General features: G+C 43.3%; 1 protein-coding gene across 5 annotated transcripts in view; it reads left to right on the top strand.

The window, feature by feature from the left end:
• The window catches only part of LOC144931482 (cytosolic purine 5'-nucleotidase-like), a 47143-nt gene that overhangs the window by 5739 nt on the left and 22448 nt on the right, over nt 1-18956 (top strand). For 2 of the 5 annotated variants that reach the window (XM_078855346.1, XM_078855347.1), the window contains exon 1: nt 16469-17042. The exons of 1 other annotated variant lie outside the window; for it this stretch is intronic. In XM_078855346.1, the coding sequence (XP_078711472.1) occupies nt 16903-17042 (140 nt within the window). In that variant the 5' untranslated portion in view covers nt 16469-16902. Of the gene's footprint in view, nt 1-168; nt 284-2005; nt 2152-16468; nt 17043-18956 lie in introns of those variants that run through there. 2 more of the 5 variants (XM_078855348.1, XM_078855349.1) reach the window with 2 other exon arrangements.

Genomic DNA, 18956 nt, shown 5'->3' on the forward strand with positions numbered 1-18956 from the left:
ATGGGAGTACGATGGTGTATAACTCAGGATTACACAATAATTTTTTTATGATGTTTAAATATGCCAAAGGCCGGCGCTGTACTGTATTGGTCTCATTACATTGCTTGTTCAGTTGATTCACGCAAGCAAAATCGCTGTGCTCCCCCTGTTTGCAATTTCAATTAACAGATAAAGAACTGCTGAAAAACATGTCTACGTGCAACGAGAAGATGAACCTGCCAGATTTCTCGCACAGCATCGACGCTGCCAACATTAAAAAGTATCGGCGAGAGGCAAATCACAGGTACGGCATGGTGTACATGCATATCCGCAAACTCAGGAGCTCTCCTTGTCTGGTACTCTGCTAATTGCAGGTCTGTGGCTGAAGCTCCATCCTGTCCGATATTGTGCTTTGTTCTTCATTCCATGGTATGAACCCCTTTCCTTTAAGACTGTATCTCGCATAGCGAGAACTGCTTTTTGTGTTCAGTTAGTTCCCCCCCCCCCCCCGCTGCACCTCCAATTAGCACGGTTGGCTACGTACGGTGCGAAAGAAGTTCAACATACACATTTGTCATCAAGCAGCTGTATTTTTGTGCCTCTTTCCCAACATCCTTCCAGAACTTCCTTAATATCGCTTTTACCTCTGACAATCTGCTTAACACACATCTTTTGACCCTTCTGGATTGTTCTATTTAGACCTCTCGCCCTGTGAACCTCCATACGAACGCAACCCATGCGAACGTGCGCCGCACCTGGTTTTAAAACTCGTACAATTAATGCTTGGTGTGATTAAAGCTTAAAACAGTCAATTTATGGTGGTGTTTGGTGTTTTAATTTACAATGTATCACCTTTGTCATAATCATCATCTTTGCAGTGTGTATATCTCCATGCACAACTTCCAGAAACACGTTGACAGATGTACATGTCGTTAACAATTGATGTGAATTTCAAGACAAAAACATGCATAGAATGTTAAAACCGCTAGGTTTTCTGAGCCAGTACAATGATCTATATGTGTTTGTGTGTTAGGCCGTGTAGCAATTTTATATATCGATTTAAAGCTTTCGTGACTGCAGGGATTCATCTTCTTGGTTCTTTCGGTAAAGTCACGTAGAAGGGAAGTAATAAAATAATAAAAATAAAACATAATAAAACAATTCTCACGACGTTTCGGCCACAACGCAAGCAGCCGTCCTCAGGCGCCTGAGGACGGCTGCTTGCGTTGTGGCCGAAACGTCGTGAGAATTGTTTTATTATGTTTTATTTTTATTATTTTATTACTTCCCTTCTACGTGACTTTACCGAAAGAACCAAGAAGAACAATTTATATAATTGTAATAAGAATGTAATTTAATCTTTAGTAGATTACAAAAAAATCTGAGGTTGCATTCACATGTTTAAATACCAGCTTCTGCTAATATTGTTCATGTAAATAAACATTGAAGAGGCACAATCGCTGTACTTGTTGGAGCAGCACTTCTAAAGTCATGCCAACGCAGTCTGAAGCATATTAGTTTAAACGTTAGACCCCGGCTTCACCGAGCGATTTTCAGCGTGAAGCCGGCGTGAATGTGTACGTGACTAAATCTGTCCAGGCTCAACCGGAGCCTTTGTTTTTCACGTGGTCAGGGGGTCACACATGTGTCTGGCTAACAAGGGTCAGTTTGTGCCACGAGAATGGAAGAGAAAAATGGTGTGTTTAGGGTTCATTTGCAGCATTGCTCACGGTTTTCGCTCGGAGAAAACTCGACAGGAATGCAGGTCATGAAGAGAGTTGTGTTTTCGTTTTAAACGCATCAGGATAGCAGTTGCCTTCTCACCCTGTGTCGCATAGCTGCGGTAAGGAATTCTGCAACGAGCCATTAAAACATTTGGAATGCTGGCTGCAGAGTGAACTCTTTGGATTTTAGTTGCCTAGTGGTTGAGCATCTTTTAGCACTGAACAGTGTTTTCATATTTCCATGCTTTTTTTTTGTCTTCCTAATTTCATCCCAATTCAGCCATCGGCGTCATGTCATTAGACGAAGAATCCATTCGGAACTCACTCAGAGCAGTGCAACCCACCATGTTAGACAACGGTCCATGGATGCAGATGTGACGGGGGCACTTTTGAAATCGCTTCTTCACGTTACCTCTGATCTACAATTTCCTGCCTGCTCTGCTACTAAGTATGATAGTCAAATAAAAAACTCGTATTTTTAAGGTCTCAGCCGTGGATTTCATCCAAATCAATTGCAGAGCCAAGTTTAATGTGATGGTTGTTTGTGTGCATTCGTTGGGGACTGAGCATAGACCACCAACTTGCTTCCCTAGAGATCCCGGAATCAACCCCAAGAATCTCAGCAGTGCCAACTTGGCAATCTTGATTTCTGAGTCGCCTGGTTACATAATCTATTCTGCATTAAGAAAATATATATATATCTGTTTATGACTGCACACATACTATTCTATTGGGTTGAGTACATTTGTGTATTTTTACTCGACTGTGATGACTGGGCATCCTGGTGTATGTGGAAGGCTACTGCCAATAGCTCTAGGTAATCTAGTGGCAATTGTTTAACAAGATGCAGCTTGCAGATGAGACTCAGAAAGTCAAGTTCGGTCTACAGTTTGCCTGTGTAAACAAATGCTGCTGGGAATTGTCTAAATGGCTCGGAGTATTTTATGGACTTCACCTTGTCTCTATGTTCTGGTAGTTAAACCGGTTTTTGTGTGTTGCTTTATTATTTATGACTCACAATCCACAAAGCCATCACCGAGTACATTTTTATATGCCACAATGTGGTTTGACCAAATCGCCCTGTTGAAGTGTGGTGAAATAACCCTCATGACTTGCACAGCGCGGGGGAGGCTTCTAGCAAGCAGCGAATTGACAAAGGAGTTACATGTATTGTTATCGTGTGTGTATATATGTTGTACTTCTTTCGCACCGTACGTAGCCAACTGTGCTAATCGGAGGTGCGGATGGGGGGGCAGGACAGCAAACTAAACACAAATCGTTGATTCCATATCATTGGAAGGGAATTCGATATGAACAGTATTTTCCCCTCCACCGAACTGGAATAGGAGACGTGCAAAGGAGGACCAAAATGGGAGAGAGAGAGGGCCTTGTGTGCGTGCACGTCTGGAAGAGTCGGATGCATTTGATCTTTACGGTATCAGCCGTTCTATTAATAGTTTTTTTTATCGTGCATCCTCTCGATTTTCGAGGTGACATCAGCTTTCCTACAAATCCACTAATGCTTGTGCGGAGGAGCCCACGAGCGCTCTGAATATTTCTTTTGAGCCCCATGCAGCTGTTGTCAACTCAGTGGTGCCTTAGTCTTAGGTTTCGGATAATATGACCAGATAATCTGTTTTTAGATGTGTAAAAGAGCACCCTTTGTTCCAGGGAATTTAACATTTGTTTATTAGCTATTGGTCATGTTATGAAGAAATTTGTTGCACAGATGCCTAGCATCTTAATTGTGCGATTTCAAGTTTTGAACGCTCCGCCCATTACACATACGTCATAAGGAGGGCATTTTGGCACACGATGGGTCGTACCCCATTTCACGTTGACTCCGGTATCACTTGCTTTCAAGAGTTCCTACGTGTTTTCTCGGGCTGGATCGCAGCACAAGTTGTACAGTGGCATAGTGCGCATGCAAAAGCCCCAGGTAATGGTGCAGCCCTGAAATAACTTGCTTACACTGCCGCTTACAGAAAGGCCTCCAATAGTTCAAGTTTATTAGGTATAGCCCTGTGAGCCATTCGGCTCTTGAATCGGGTGCAACCGCAACAAACAAAAAACAAAAACATGAACAAGAAAACATCTTAAAGTGACTATGTGCAAACAGAAAATCCAAGAAAAGACAGCAAAATATTACAGAAAAAGCACCGTACACCAACGCTGTGTGCAAAAATCCCAGTGGGATGTAAGTCAAACAACAACAACCACAAGCCAACTTCGATTAAGGCCATCAGTCTAATGCCGTACTACAATAGAGGAAGCTGTAGAGAGAGCGCCCCTGGAGGTGGTATTTGGCCTACTCTTCCACGCCGGCCAGGCATCTTGGAAGAGGTGGGAGTACCCACACTTTACCCCACCACACGCGACCTTCAGATAGACTCACGGTGATGTACCTATTTGTACTGCTGGGTGGATCCAAATTGACGACGTCCAGATTGCAAGTCCATCGTGCTGACCTGAGGATCCTCATTGTTTTCGTACAGTAAATAAACTAACTCTGCATTCAAACATTTATTCCCGTCATTTATTGAAAATGATAGAATCTCTTTTCGGCATGACAGTACAGCCCCCCATTAGAAATGCTGCATGTCTGAAGTCCAAAGCTGGGCTTTGCTGGATTTGGTTTCGCTGCACACAAAACAGCTGGCTTCCCTCCAGGTGCTGAAAGTTGCAGGCATCTCGTGTCTCTGCTGTGATTAATTACGTGCGGATTTTCATGAAATCTGTAGGGCAAGGCTATGCTTGCTGGAAAATCAGCTTGGGCATGGGCTTATGTTGAGCCTTGGGAGATATTAATGCACCAAAATATAGGCTTGTGATGCAGTGTGATGAAACAATGAATTCAGCTCAATGTTAAGTCATTCAATTGGCTACTGTGTCAGTCAAAGAAATACATGTTTCTGTGACGGAAACATGTCTTTTTTAAAGTTACATTCCAACAGGTTTGTATACTCCGACTGTGACTTAATGTGTGTTGTAGTTTCATTACATCCCGGTTCCCCTTTGTACATTTTAATGATGGAATCTCTTAGAATGCAATGTATGTACGTGTATGTTGAACTTATTTCGCACCGTACGTAGCCAACCGTGCTCATCGTAGTAATTGTCCGTGTGTTCTACTTTGGGTGCCATAAAAAATGAGCTGTTAATTATATACAGAGTGATGTCACTAACTTAGGTTAATGGCATGTCCATTTATTCAGGAAAGGGCTCACGAGTCGCAGAACTTTAAGGCGGGTCCTGCATTTGGATGTTTGCCAATTTCATTAATGAGTGTTTGTCACATGGGTGGATACTCAGGTACCAGGAGAAAACTCATGCACACAAGGGGATAGCACTCAACGCTCCGCACAGATAGATTTAAAACTCCTAACCACCTAATTGGACCTTGTGGATTATCCTGACTGGACAAGCCGCCACGGTGGAGTCGTATTTAAAAGCTTAAAATGATTCGTGCATGACTTAACAGAATTTGGTAGGAAACAGTATGGGCAACATTCTGCACCGATCATGTTCATTTTAAAATAACTTTACACTGGTCAAGTAAAAAAAAGAATTTTCCAATGCTGAATGCCATGTGAAAGTTGGAGGCGTTTGTAATGAATACGGACAGTGATGGCCATGGCACACACACGTGCCAGTGTGGCTCGGGCACTTCTGCAGACAATGGCGTGAGACTTCTGTGGTGACATAGTGCACATTCTGTGGGTGGTAAATAATGGAATAATATGTTTTGAGACTGGCTGTGCAAGATTGAATTTGCTGTCCTTGTTTCTTGATGAGCTCACGCGATTTGGCAATGTGCTGTGTGTAACTAATTGGTTCATTTGCAACCATATTTCATCATGTGTATCTCCCAGTGATGTTAGGACCCAATAAGTAGCAAGTACTGCCAAAACAAGAACTTTTCATGGTAGGATGTGTTAATTAAGAAGTGGTAATTATTCATGGCTATTTAGATATATATTTAACAATAAATTATTAATCAAAGGATGAAAGCTAAATAGCTTGGAGTTTTTTTCCGTAATCCAATCACAATAGGCACCTTTATCCAATTGTTCGCTCTACCATAAAATGCTGGAATACGTTTGTTAGGTGTAGTCAAGTACATTTTAATCCTATATGGAGGAAATTACATTGTGCAGACCTTGGTTAGAAATAAATACTGTGATAGTGCACATACAAATGTTGATGACAGTTGTATGTCTGACGCTTGTGATATTACTGGAATGTAATTAGCAGCTGCAAAAAGCAAGCATGACCACACTCATTTGTGTGTTATAGATGTGTATGTAAATCTGAATGCAGCACAACATTAGCTGCATAAAAATGGTTTACTTGGAGGTCCTATGTCAGTGGGGAATAACTTTTATTACAAACTGATGGCCGCCTCATCCCCAAACTATTTAAAACGCTATTTGAAATCAGCATAGTACGATCTGTCGCCAAGTGTTAATTTTAATGGCCTCTTTACCACTGAAAGAAGGACTGTTTGTGGTTGTACTTGACGACAACCGCCAACACGCAGATTTAGTGACCAGGCACCCTGAAACGTTCAAGCTTCATTATGCCAGCAATGTGACAGAATACTTTCCATTGGCGGGGAGCAGGAGTCCTCTCTGGAGTAGCGGTTGTAATGTGTGTGCCCTTCACCGAGGTTTTGTGTGTGGTACTTGGCTAAGGGCAGCGAGCCCACGGGGGGGGGGGGGGGGCTGGGTCATCGTGTGAGCCAGGGTTCTGCGCCATTTCGTTTTGGAGCGCCATCGTTCTCAGGGTTGACTGCAGCCGTAAACAGCGGCACTGCTTGTGGGAGGGGAAGGTGCGATGGCCTTCTTTGCTCTAGTTTCATGGTTTGAATCCCACAGCCCAGATCGTTGATATATTCCAGCATCTGCTGCACCGTAAACGTTTAGGAGCCAGAATGTATTGGTGGCTGTTTTCGGCTAACTTCGGATCAAATCCATACAGCTTGACATCACTTACATGATTAATTATGTAACTTTGTATGTTGGACTTCTTTTTCAACATATGTACCCAACCGTGCTAGTCGGAGGTGCGGATGTAAACAATGATTGCTCGTTTCTGTTAATCTAGGTTTTTTATAAAAATATATATATTTTGCTTGTAATCGCCTGATTCATCTAAACATTTACAACATTTTTTTTACATTAGGTTTTGGAGATGTCATCAGCATGTTTGTCAGCAGAAGAGCAGCTCTCTGGTTTGCGGTGTATTTTGACAAATGCAGCCCGTGAAGGGATGCGTGACACAATCAACTTGAATTGTGCCCGCAATGGAACTGCTTTAAAATCATTCTTCATTGATTGGCGTTGGGTGTTGGGGCTGATTTGGGCATGTGTTGCATGCTTTCCTACAGTGATTGTAGTCTTCTGTTACATCTGTAAATGCATAGCAGTGACTCGTTTTCCATGGCATTTTAAAAAATGTTACCATCATTCTTAAAACATTGCATCTATGCTATGCATTTATACCATGTATTGTGTGTGCACTATAATTTGGCTGCGAAATGTATCCCAGAGTCTACAGTAATTTATAGGTGCTAAAATTATTTTCAAGAACTATGATCAGAATTGTTTTGCACCAGAGCTGCCATGGTGACGCTAAGATATTTTTTTTAGCCACCCGTTCATTGGCCCAGTGGCCTCTGTTTATCTTTTATCATAGCCTTCCTTGGATTACTGCATAAAAAAAAATCCCTGTTCTATTACTGACCATGAAACCCAAGCACATGCAATGCCGTGCACAGAATCCCAACTGTGTTGGAACAACATCGGCCTCCGCACGATTTCCATGGACGGTGAATGATAATGCATTTTGGGGGGGGGGGGTAAGCGGAAAGTGAGAGAAAAAATCTCACATCACAGTGGCAACTCTCCATCAATTTTTTTTATTGTAGGAACCTTAGCAGGCGCGTGGACTGCAATTCGATTTGTTATGCAGTTTGTGAGCCCCCCCCCCCACGCTCTATTGCCATGCCAAATTGTCGCTCACCGTTGGCTTGCAATGTTGGAGGCCGGTAAGACAAACCTGGCGTCCTGTCAGCAAGCCGTATTTTTTAACATTAACGTTTGAGAGTCGGGTGCTGCTATGGATGCCTCTTGACATTCAATGCCCATGTTGTCCACGGATTTACCAACCCAGCGCTACGTTATGGTAATTGTGGATCTTTTAGTATTGACAGTAGGCATGAATAAATGTAAGTTTTGGACTTGATTACCCTTGAGGATTATTTGTTCTCGTCTTATGTCACCATACAGTTACTTTGCTTAAATATAGAAAACAACCAAATATGGGACTGTTGGTTTTATTTCGAGTTGGTGGCAAGTCTCCTTAGGTATTCGTAGCATGGCTCTGACCAGCGTTACGTTACGATATTGGCTGTGAAGAGCACTTCTGACAGTCTGCACGAGCCCTGCCGATCTTGCGCAAATGCTATAGGTGTTGTTTTCACACTCCCTTGGTGGGTATATTATTACGTATATCACTGGTTAAAAAAAATATACGGGTGTGAACAGTAACGCAGTGGTTTGCGTACTGTACAATAAACCTGGTCCACCTGAGTTCGATTCCCGGCAAGTGGTATATCACCCGATCCTCGGTCCTGCTACCTTCAACCCACATGAACCAGTGTGGTGAAGTATGGTCAGTCAAGCTCCCATTGTTGGCATAGCAGGGGACAAGCTTTCATCCATCAGTAGATTGACAATGGCCAGTCCATTATCTATTTTGATTATTTTGAAAAACGTGCTTAATTATTCATGTTTTTTTTTATATTTAAAATAACAATCGTACTTGTTACCCTACATCAATATACTTGATGTAGATGAAAAGCACATTGGGTGATGAGAGTGAATAATCATAGAAGCACTAGGGCAGAGATGGAGAGGCAGGGCTCGAAAGAGGTGGTTCACATTGGTGAGCCAGGATAATCAGGACTGTTGTGTGTGGATCGGAGATGGTCCAGGATGAGATTGAGTGCAGAGGGAGGATCAGGAAGGTTCCTCGTGGCAAAAATGCCAGAGAGAAGAAGATCTATTTAAACACCGTGAATGTCTTGTATAATTACATGTGCAAAATAGCTTGCCTCGCGTTGCAAACTGTACATTTGGTCATGTTTTGGTCGCGTTTACTGGCCGCCTTTGGGAGGAATGCAAAATTGTTGTTTAGTACGAAAAGTTTGTTCAGATTTTCAGAACATTGCCAATCATCTCAATGTGTCCAGGCAGTTCAGTACTTGCTTAAGGGGGGTACGCCCTCCCCCTCCCCTACACAACACTGGCTCATTCACGAGGAGCCACGTGGGTAGGCTGATATTCTCCGTCTGCCACGCCAGCCTAGTTTCGTCGAGGTTTGTAGGCATCATTCCCGAAGCTCCCTCTAACCTTGCCCTTTGACCTGGTCACTCACTTGATTGTGAAATTGCCAGATTACAAACGGCTATGTATTTTGGTGAACTGTTCTCCAGGAGAACGGTTTTTTTGTGTGCGCGCTCGAGTCCAGTTCAAATGTTTGTCCCTTCAAAATATGACCATCACTGCCTGGTCTGCCTGTCGACAAATAAGAGGTGAAGCATTTGTACCGTGGACTTTTTTTTTTGCCCTCCCCTAATCATATATCATTCAATTAATCCAGATACAACGGGTGAACAATACACACGGATTGACATGCAACATGTTATGATTTGAAAAATTAAATCCATTTGGATGGAACCCTTGCAGCTAGCAGTGTATATAACACCTTTTCAGATAATGAACCCAGAAGATGGCGTCGCTTAATTAAGTAAATTCATTAGGACTCCATTCAAACTCGAGGTACACTTATTAAATGCCATGCAAAGACTATCACTCAGCCGTTGTACCTGGATTCATTGAGTGAAACGTCAGCAGTTCACTGCAGCTGAGAACCTGCTTTAATCATTTACATGCTATGCAGAAGGTCCATCGCCCAAAATGTCACCTATTTTATATTTTTCCTTTTAAAGCGGTGTTATTGATGAATGTGTTATTGGTTATTAGTGTTTTTGTTCCACTTCCAATTCCGTACAGTATTATGCCTTTGTTATTCACGAGGGATACGTCCCGGAGATGCTCATGGTGAGCAAATTTCGAGTATAATGATAGTGGCCTACGAAACTTATCTTTTGAATGAATTACCTTAAATAAGCTATGAAATACTTGCTCGCGTATTGTATGCGCATGGAGGCAACGTCTGCACTTGTTTCTAAAGCTTATAGAAGTTTTATCTCGTAAGTGCAACGTCTGCAGATGCTGATCAAACTTCGAGCAGTTCTCTATCTCTGCTTTCTCTTTATCTCGTAACTTTCGCTCTCATCACTTTATCGCATCACATTCTCTCTCATCACTTCTCTCTCTCGATGCAGTCATGTAATGTTCCAGATGCGATTCGCGGAAAAGCAAAATCTTAGATAACAAGTTCGTGAATAACGATGGAATACTGTATCACCAATTGCTTTTTTTTTGCTTTAATCATGGGTTGCCTCTTGGGCCCAGAATCAAACCCAGGTATTCAGTGGTCCTGATCCCTGAGCAAGCTGACCACCACGGCATTGTGAGACAAAAAAATAGTTCAACAAAATAACACGCATTTTCTTCGTTCTCGAGATACATATGCATTGATAACACATATTTGGTCAGTGCAGTGCACATTTTTTTTGCCATTACAGACAATTTTACCAAATTTTCATGTTTCATAAGTTAATGATTCTCACTACTCGGTAACCAATTCCACATAATGTCCTGAGGCTCATTGTTTGCTCCTATTGGGATAGTATGTGATTTAGATAGTGCTTTATCGATTTTTTTTTTATAATCCAAACCAAATGAGCACGTTCAGTATCGGCTGAAAATGTCGAAACCTCACTGGTGGGTTGTGGAACTGCAACGTATTTGGGCTGGCAAGGCACGTTTCGGTACCCCTCCAATTGCTGTGTTTCCACAACCACTGGGAAAGCAGACTCCAGCTGTGCTGGGCCATTCGGAGAATGGCTCCATATGGCTGTTTTCCTGTCCCATCACTTCAAGAGACCCGCAGCTCTGTGGGGACTTGGCCCTTCTCACTCTTTCGCCTCCACAGCCAGAGGGAAGCTTTCATGTTTGTTTTTTAAACGAGATTTAATGTTTATTCCCATCGTCAGCAGCAGCCACGCTCTTATCCGCTGGTGGATGAACGCTTCTCCAATCTGTCTCTGTTTCTCATGGCCTTGCGATGTAATAATCGATATAGCCCTTGCACATTAGCTGATTGATATATACTTTGGCTATGTAATGTATGCTGAACAATAATCTATCTTTTTAAATGTTCTTATTTGTTGTTTAATTTTCCCTAGAGGGGAAACTAGTAATTTTGATGACTCGGATGGATATGCATTTCTTTTTGCTGTGTCCCTATCTACTCCACAGCCACAATCGCCAACCCCCATAATCTAATCTTGATTTGAAGCTTATATATGTCTTCGGCCAAAGTAGCACGTTTTAGAGAGACATGAAGACAAATCCGGTGCCGGTGAGCAAAATGTGAAGATTTGTACAAACCTTTTATGCATTTAAAGAGGTTTGTAAAAAAAAATTCAAATTTTCACGTGATACGGTTGTTTTTTTGCTCGGTTTTCTAATTACTTTGTTGATGTACTTTCCTTCAGGGGTTTGATTTTTATCATTTCGGCGACCCAGGTCAAACTTTCAAATTAGAGTTACCCCTGTTTCATGAGTTCTCACCTGGCTTTTAACAACTTAAGAATGTGTCTGTGTGTGTGCGCAGGCCGATTGAAATTTGTTGCACACGTCGGGCTAGCTTGCAGCCGTGAAAATATTGTGGCATCAATGGACCACTGGCACAGGAGTCCTCTTTCTCTTCGTACGGGTCAAGCTGGTATGCTCTCAAAGGACGGGCGTTAATATAGACCCTAATGGGGTGTGAGCATGCATGCTAAGTGCTAACATTGGAGAGCCGTGCAGTGTACATGCTATTAAATAAAATTGCACAATTGCCGCCCAAGTGGGAAAACACCATTAAACATTTCCATCCCCAAGTGGTGTCTTTCCACGGAAAAAAAAGGTCCAGGTTGTGAAAACTTTTGGCACATGAGAACCCAATCGTTATATGCACACGCATATGATGTAAGTCCACTGTTGTATGAAGTTCTCCGCACACACTGTGTTGGTTGTGGGTGTTGTTTAAGCATACTTAACCACGCTCGCCTGTGTGGTATGGTGAAGTGGTGTGGGTAAGCCTGCCCTCAACCGTTTCAGAAAAGAAACACCACACGGTAATGAATTGAACTCGCGTTGCCGGGTTCATCGGGCAGTGCTCGAATCACTGTCACTGTATGCCGTGTGCATACAGTGTGTTGTATAAACACGAACCACAGACCCAGGAAACCATTGAAGGGTGAGATCGTGGGTGGTCGAGGCAGGTTCAGCACATCAGTGTTGGCACGTCACCCCCCGATGTGTGGTAGACTGCTGGCACATCACCTTGATCCCACACGATTAAATTTCACGCGGTGTGCCACCACTATCTTGGACGGCCATGCACGTGTGTTTCGCAAGGCATAATGTGTGTACCGCTTCGATAAATATAAGTGAGGTATTTTGCCAGAGCTCCCGGGAGTGTGTTTTTACTACGTTGTAAACATTCTTCCTATGTTTTATTTAGGGAAGTGAGAAGGTTGAGCCCAGTTTGTAGGTAAAGGAAGGGTGATGGGCCAAATGTCAAACGCCGTGCAGGCGTTGCTGCCAGCGCTCCTTTTGGCGGGTGTAATCTCCGTGTCAAATCAGAATCTTAATTTAAATCGGAGGTATTCGGTGAGCTATGAAGCCCTTTTTCCACGGATGGTTTTGAAGCAGAGTGTTTTGCTAGGTTTCATTCCCTCTGGCTTGATAGCTCGATTTGTTCAAATCAACACGTGGACAGGGGTGGAAATGAGCCGGAACCACCCGGAAAGCCATGGCAAGAGTGCGTTCCGGAAGGAACAAGGTACAACTTTAACGGCGGGATAATTTTTTATTTTGATATATCTTTAATTAGCAAGTGTCCATCGTGCTCTCGAACTCCCAAAAGGTACATGGGAGAAAAACATTCGTACACTTATGTAAAAGGTCTTGTGTTAAAGGTCTGCGAATATACCGAATGAACATATATAACATCCTTTTATAATTTTAAATGAGCCCTCATTTTCCACAATCCAAACCTTACTAATTGGCTGTCAGGTGGCGGTGGGTTTAACGACACATTTACACGATCTGACTCAAGAAAAAGTTGTATTGTGGATGATTTTGTTCGCGAAAGCCGAAGTGTTAAACGATCCAGTTATAGCGGATGAAAGTGGGGTGGTAGGATCCAGAATGGGGTATTTATGAGTTCCCTCGACAATTTCTTCCCATTTTCAGCACTGCACGTGAATGACTGAATGTCATCAACTATTAGCACTTGCAAGGGGCTGTGAAGGCTTAGAGTCACAGGAGTAGCTTGTCGACAATGCAGCGTTTCCATACTTTTTCGCTGCCACTCTTGCAGATGCTTACAAGAGAAGTTACTCCTGGTTAGAATTGTAGGCATGTTGGTGATGCAGAGATGAGTTTAATGTTAGCGCAAAAGCTGTTTTAGTTGTGCATTATACAGAGCGATATAGAGTGCAAATTATTGATAAACCTCTGCATTTCTCCCACCAATATCAATGTCTTTATTAAATAGTTTAACACTGCGTGCAAGGTATGGATGGAGTCTTTGCTTTCACAACATTCAATCTCCTGTTGGGAAAAAGTAAGGGTCATTAGAGTTCAATGGGGGTATCTATAAATGGATATATTTATTTATTTAGCTTTGCCCATATATTCTCAGCTTCAGTGTCACATCCTTGAAATAAGCGCTTGAAAAATTAAGTTGTAAACATCATTGTACATTTGTATCCAGCACTCTACAAGAAAACCTCCATAATATTGTTGTTGACCTACGTTCAAACACAAGCACGTGTAACATTTTGTGCCAAAGGTTTTAAGGACCCAGTAAAAAAAAAGTGTTCCATTTCAGATTTCAAAGTTAGATTCAGTGTTGCATTCGTCACCAGGAAAAAACCCCAGATGCAAACTTTTCCCGTCCCAATGTTCAAAAACAAATACTGGAACTTTACATTTTTTTTCCTGCCAAGGTTTGTTTTATTTTTTTTGCGAGTATAGTTGTTGTAAGCATAGACTTTGCTATATTTGTGCCCAAATTTCAGCTGTGTCTAGCCCCTCTAGAATATAAAAATGTACACTCAGTCTGATACAACGACCTGTGTGTCGTCGATAAACATTGTAGTTGATGGTACGTTATACGTACCTTGCTTATTTCTCAGATGAACAAGAAAATTGTGAAACTGACACTGGATTTCTCTGGTATATACACACACACAGTGTCCGAAGTTCCAAATGTTAGCAGTCAACAGACTTGTAAAACACACATTCTATAGGCCAGTTTAACACATAGGCTTTCGCGACCAATATTAATAATACACGTTTTTGGGTTAGATCGCGTTATTTATAAATGTGTCGTAACCCTCCACCACCCGACACGGCCAATCAGCAAAAAAGTGTCACGTTGACAAAAGACAAATAGTTCACTACTTTAGCCCACCGGTGTGTTGATGAGTGAAACCACAACATTTCGCTGGTAATTGCTGGATGCAATTACCAGCGAAACGTCGTACTCAAAAATTGTAAATGTTGTGGTTTCACTCTTCAACACACCGGCGGGCTAGAGTAGTGAACTATTTTGTCTTTTGTCAACGTGACACTTTTTTGCTGATTGGCCGTGTCGGGTGGTGGAGGATTACGACACATAAATAACGCGATCTAACCCAAAAACGTTTATTATGAATTCTATAGGCCGCTTGCTTGTTGTTATAATGGATAGGTACGGACAGCGTTAAGGCGGCACGGCACGTTAGCCCTCCGAAGTTTACGTTCAAGCTCTGCGTTGTTGTGTGAAGCGTGGAAGTTCACGGCGATGACCGTACTTGCCAGGAGTTGGTGAAGTTGGTGCAACATGGGTGCTCTGCGATGATATTTACTTCTCTGAGAGCACATTGTGCACAAGACTGGCATAGAAATTGGCCAGCCAAAGCAAGCCAATCGTTGTCGTTTTTAGAATAGGCAATAAAATGTCATCAAAATTTTACGATAAATAATCCAAACCACAAGCCATATATATACAATCTTACCATTCCGTTCATCCAGACTTCTGAATAATAGCGCCTTTGACGAAGAAAATTTAACGAAAAAGAAGAACAATGGAATATTTAATGCTTTACAGCGTTTAATTAAACTTTTTTTTTTACAGAAATCTTAACGTTTTTGGGAACATTACTGGACAAGCTTGCACAGAGGGCCTTTTTGTTTTGTAATAGGCGTCAAATCAATTATGCATAATTTTGTCCCAGGATAAATTTGAGCTTTGTTCCACGTTCACTGGATAAAGATACGATATTTATTGTTGTAAAATTCTTTTTTCAGCAGTTATTTACAGCACGGGTGCCCGCTCATTTACGGTCAAAGGAGAATGCAACATTTGCTGACGTGGCTAATTTTGGAATCTCGGCATCGGAACGTTCTGTGACCTACTTCGTGAGTTGCGCCCGACTCGCTGCCCTCTCGTGCATGCCCGTGCGTTCATTGATGAACGACGCAAGTGCACGGCCTGCCTGCGTAACCGGTGTCACAGGGTTGCTTCGTTCGGACAGCTTCATAATTGGGGGGGAGGAGGGGGCTTCTCCGGGTTGTACTAACATTGGACTCCATTAGCATTCTTGGCGAATTCCACGATCTTTTGTAACCCGGGCTCACAATGCGCGTTCTGTTTGTGTGCCGGCTACGTGGCCAGCTTTTGTCACACATGACTGGCAGGAGGGAGGCTGCCAAGGGCGCTGCTATTCGCACCCGAATAGACTTAACCTTGATGGTTAATGTTCATTTGAGTTCGCAGAGCGTAATCGAGTCTTGGGGTCCTGTTGAAAGTCTACGACTAAATGCTAATTCCAAATACAATATATATTACTTTTAGGCCAGAGTTATACATGTACCAGTGTACATGTGGAACTGTTTTGTCAATCCACTGCGACATGAGGGCTTCCCCACGGCACTTTATTGATCATACTTCACGCTTGTCAGGGCGGGTTGGTGAAGGCGTGAAGCATAGAAGTTCAGTACAACAATTCTATATTTTATATACTGCCCTCTGCTGTCCACAACAAAGTTGCTCAGCCTGTAACACCTGCTGTGTACGGTAGTCGCCCATACAAGCACGATCCAGGGGTCAACCCTGCAACAAGCTTCCAATATCTGCTGGTCCCGGGCTCGTTCTGGGCAATTTGGTCATCGGCAAGTTACATTCGGTTACAAAGTAAACATCTGCCCTTATAAATTGAACGACCTATGTCTAGCAACGAAGTCAAGCACCACACTCGAGAAAACAGGCAGTGAGTGGTCTTTAATCACTGCCGCGCTTATCCATCATCCATGTACGTCTCTGGGGAGATGGGGCACCACCACGATCTTGTCTTCCTGTCGTGCAAGTAGTGGTGGCGAATGTGTGTGACGGAGGGGGGTGGGCTGGTTGAGCCAGTGGTTGGGTAATGCTGATAAGGCAGAGAGCGAGAGAGAGAGAGGGCTGTGTGTGGGGTAGGGGTGGAGGGGGGAGTGTGTGGAACGCATGCACAGTCAGCCTCGCTTGTCCGGGCCACTGCACGCGCATTGCCGTGGATGTTGGGGGATCACGTGACGACGGCGGGTGTGCGTGCGTGCTCAAAGAGCGCTGTTTACGACGGATCCTCCTCCCGCTTGTAGATGAAGCGAGAAGCTCCGTCAGTAGCAGCAGCCCCATTCGACGTTAGCCGGCAGCCGGCACGCACACGCGCTCTCCGCCGCCGCCGTTTCGTTTCTCAAAGCTTGCCTCTGGCGGGTGTTCGATTTCAGGCTTGATCTGACGCAGCTGAACAAAAGGCCTCTTTAGCAGAGAGGGATACCTTTGTGCTTTCGTCGCCACTGCATGCGAGAGAGGTCCGTGCTGTGAGAGGAGGGGGGTTTTTAGGCAAAGCGGTGGTGCCGAGAATCTTGTGAGCCTCAAATCGCGAGTGGTTTTTTTTTGTTAACGTGGGCTTTGTTTACTTACCATGGGCTCCGTTGGGAAAGAGAGCCTGCAGCTGGATTTCAACACATGCGAGCAGTTTGAGCGAGAGTATTTAAACCTCAAAAATGAATTGTCCCTGGACCATGTTGACTATCGCACAATCAAGAGGGACTTCCGTTCCAGGTAAAAGACGTTGAAATGCAAAAACTGGAATTCGGTAATTTTCTTCGAATCGCCTTTGAAACATCGCGGCTTGGCCGTTCGAATGTGCTGCATACGTATGAAAGTTGCCTTTTGTCGGTGGTCGTTGTTAACGAGTAGATACATTATGGTTTTGTTCGTGAATGTTATGCCATCGTAACTGTACCAATTGTCAACCCCCCCCCCCCCACCATGCTTTAGTAACAGGTAACTTGAATGATCAGAATGTAACATGTATATGTTACCCTTGATAAATAACTACTAGTACAGCAATTCAATTGTAACCATATTATTTGGCCTGTACATTCATCATCTACATAGCTGACGTTGCTGTTTAATTTGGAGATTGTGTTTACTGTTGACTTCAAACACGTACTAAACAAAAATTTATGATTTCTTCGGTTAGCAAATATGAGTCCGTTTGCAGAAAATAAGTCGCTGGCTTTTCACTAAATGTTGTATTTGTGACGTGGATATAAATTGAGCTAATAATTTGTTCCCTTTTATGCAGGATGACCTTGAACACAGGTACAATGCAGTGAATTGCCCTGTGTGTGCTCCCCTTATAGCAGTGTCGATTCAAAACATAGTTCGTGTAAAAAAAAGTTGTCAAGATTTTTGCCCTACCAAAATGTTTCTCTTCCAAAATTAATAGAAAAACAAGTTGACCTGGTTTTACTCGTACCTGCCGTACGAGGTGTGCCCGATTCATTTAGTGTAATGTGTTAAGGAATCGCCTACCAATTTGAACTATGTAATTTTTGTAAAGCCCATCGAGTTCCTGTAATCATGGGTAGCATTTATTGCGTCATTGTGTGCAAATCCTTGTGATTTGTCCATTGTGTACAAATGCACGTGATTCGTCCATTGAGCAGCGCGCCCTCCTATTTGCTCAGACCCCTCTGCGCCTTCCCACTCCATATGTGACCGCTTGAAAGTGACAGGGATACGTATGCCCATTTACACGTTCACGGGCACACATTTAGACGACTTTTTAGAATTCACATTCGCCAAACGTAGAACCAACTAGCGTTACGTTTCACAGTTAATCGCCGAGGAAAACTGTTCATGTTTATTTTGTTGCAAAATGACGGTCCACATTTATGTCTGAAGCGGGGGGCAGTCCGTGCTTGCAGACATACGGTTTAATCGTTGACTGTAACCGGAGCTCACTTCAGATGACAAGGCTTTAGAGTCGGGCAGGTTGTGTTGACAGAGCCTTCTCGAAACCTCATGACGCCGAAACATTTTGACGAATGGCTGTTCACGTCATATTTGGCCCATCGGAGAGATTTGTTTCGTGCTCAAGAGCCGCATAATTTTTGCCGCTGCACGGCAGACGTGACCACCGAACCGTGTGTCTGCCATTTAACGCAGTGTTCAGTGTCAACATCTTTGCACATTGCCTCCCGTTGGCAGATGCTCCGTTTGTCAAAGAAGATGATGGTTCCATCTTGCGATCGACAGAGCCATTGACTGGCGACCGTAGATCACCTTTGTGACGCAGATTGTCACCGTCTCTGCAGCTCCCGCATTCGCCGAACATCCCAACTCCCTCCCCCCTATCTCTGCACTCGGTTTAAATGCTGCGTTGTTTGTGTCGCTGGGCAGGCTTGTGAGGAAATGGGCCGTAAAAGCATTGTGAAATCTGCTCTATTTTCTTTTCGTCCATTAACCTCTGCGATTTAATGCACACGGCACATTGAAGCTGATTTGTGTTTTATATACAGTAGCGCAGTACGTGTAATACGCTTCACAGATGCAAGCAAGGGCATCCCTTAATAGTCGGCATTTCCACTGCCCACTGTCATGTCACGATGAAGTGCTCAGCTGTATAGCAGCTGTGCCTGTTACTGCACATTGACATGACGTCTGTGATTCTGAACATTTACCAGC

Source organism: Lampetra fluviatilis, chromosome 4, assembly GCF_964198595.1.
Source record: "Lampetra fluviatilis chromosome 4, kcLamFluv1.1, whole genome shotgun sequence".
Classification (NCBI taxonomy): Eukaryota; Metazoa; Chordata; class Hyperoartia; order Petromyzontiformes; family Petromyzontidae; genus Lampetra; species Lampetra fluviatilis.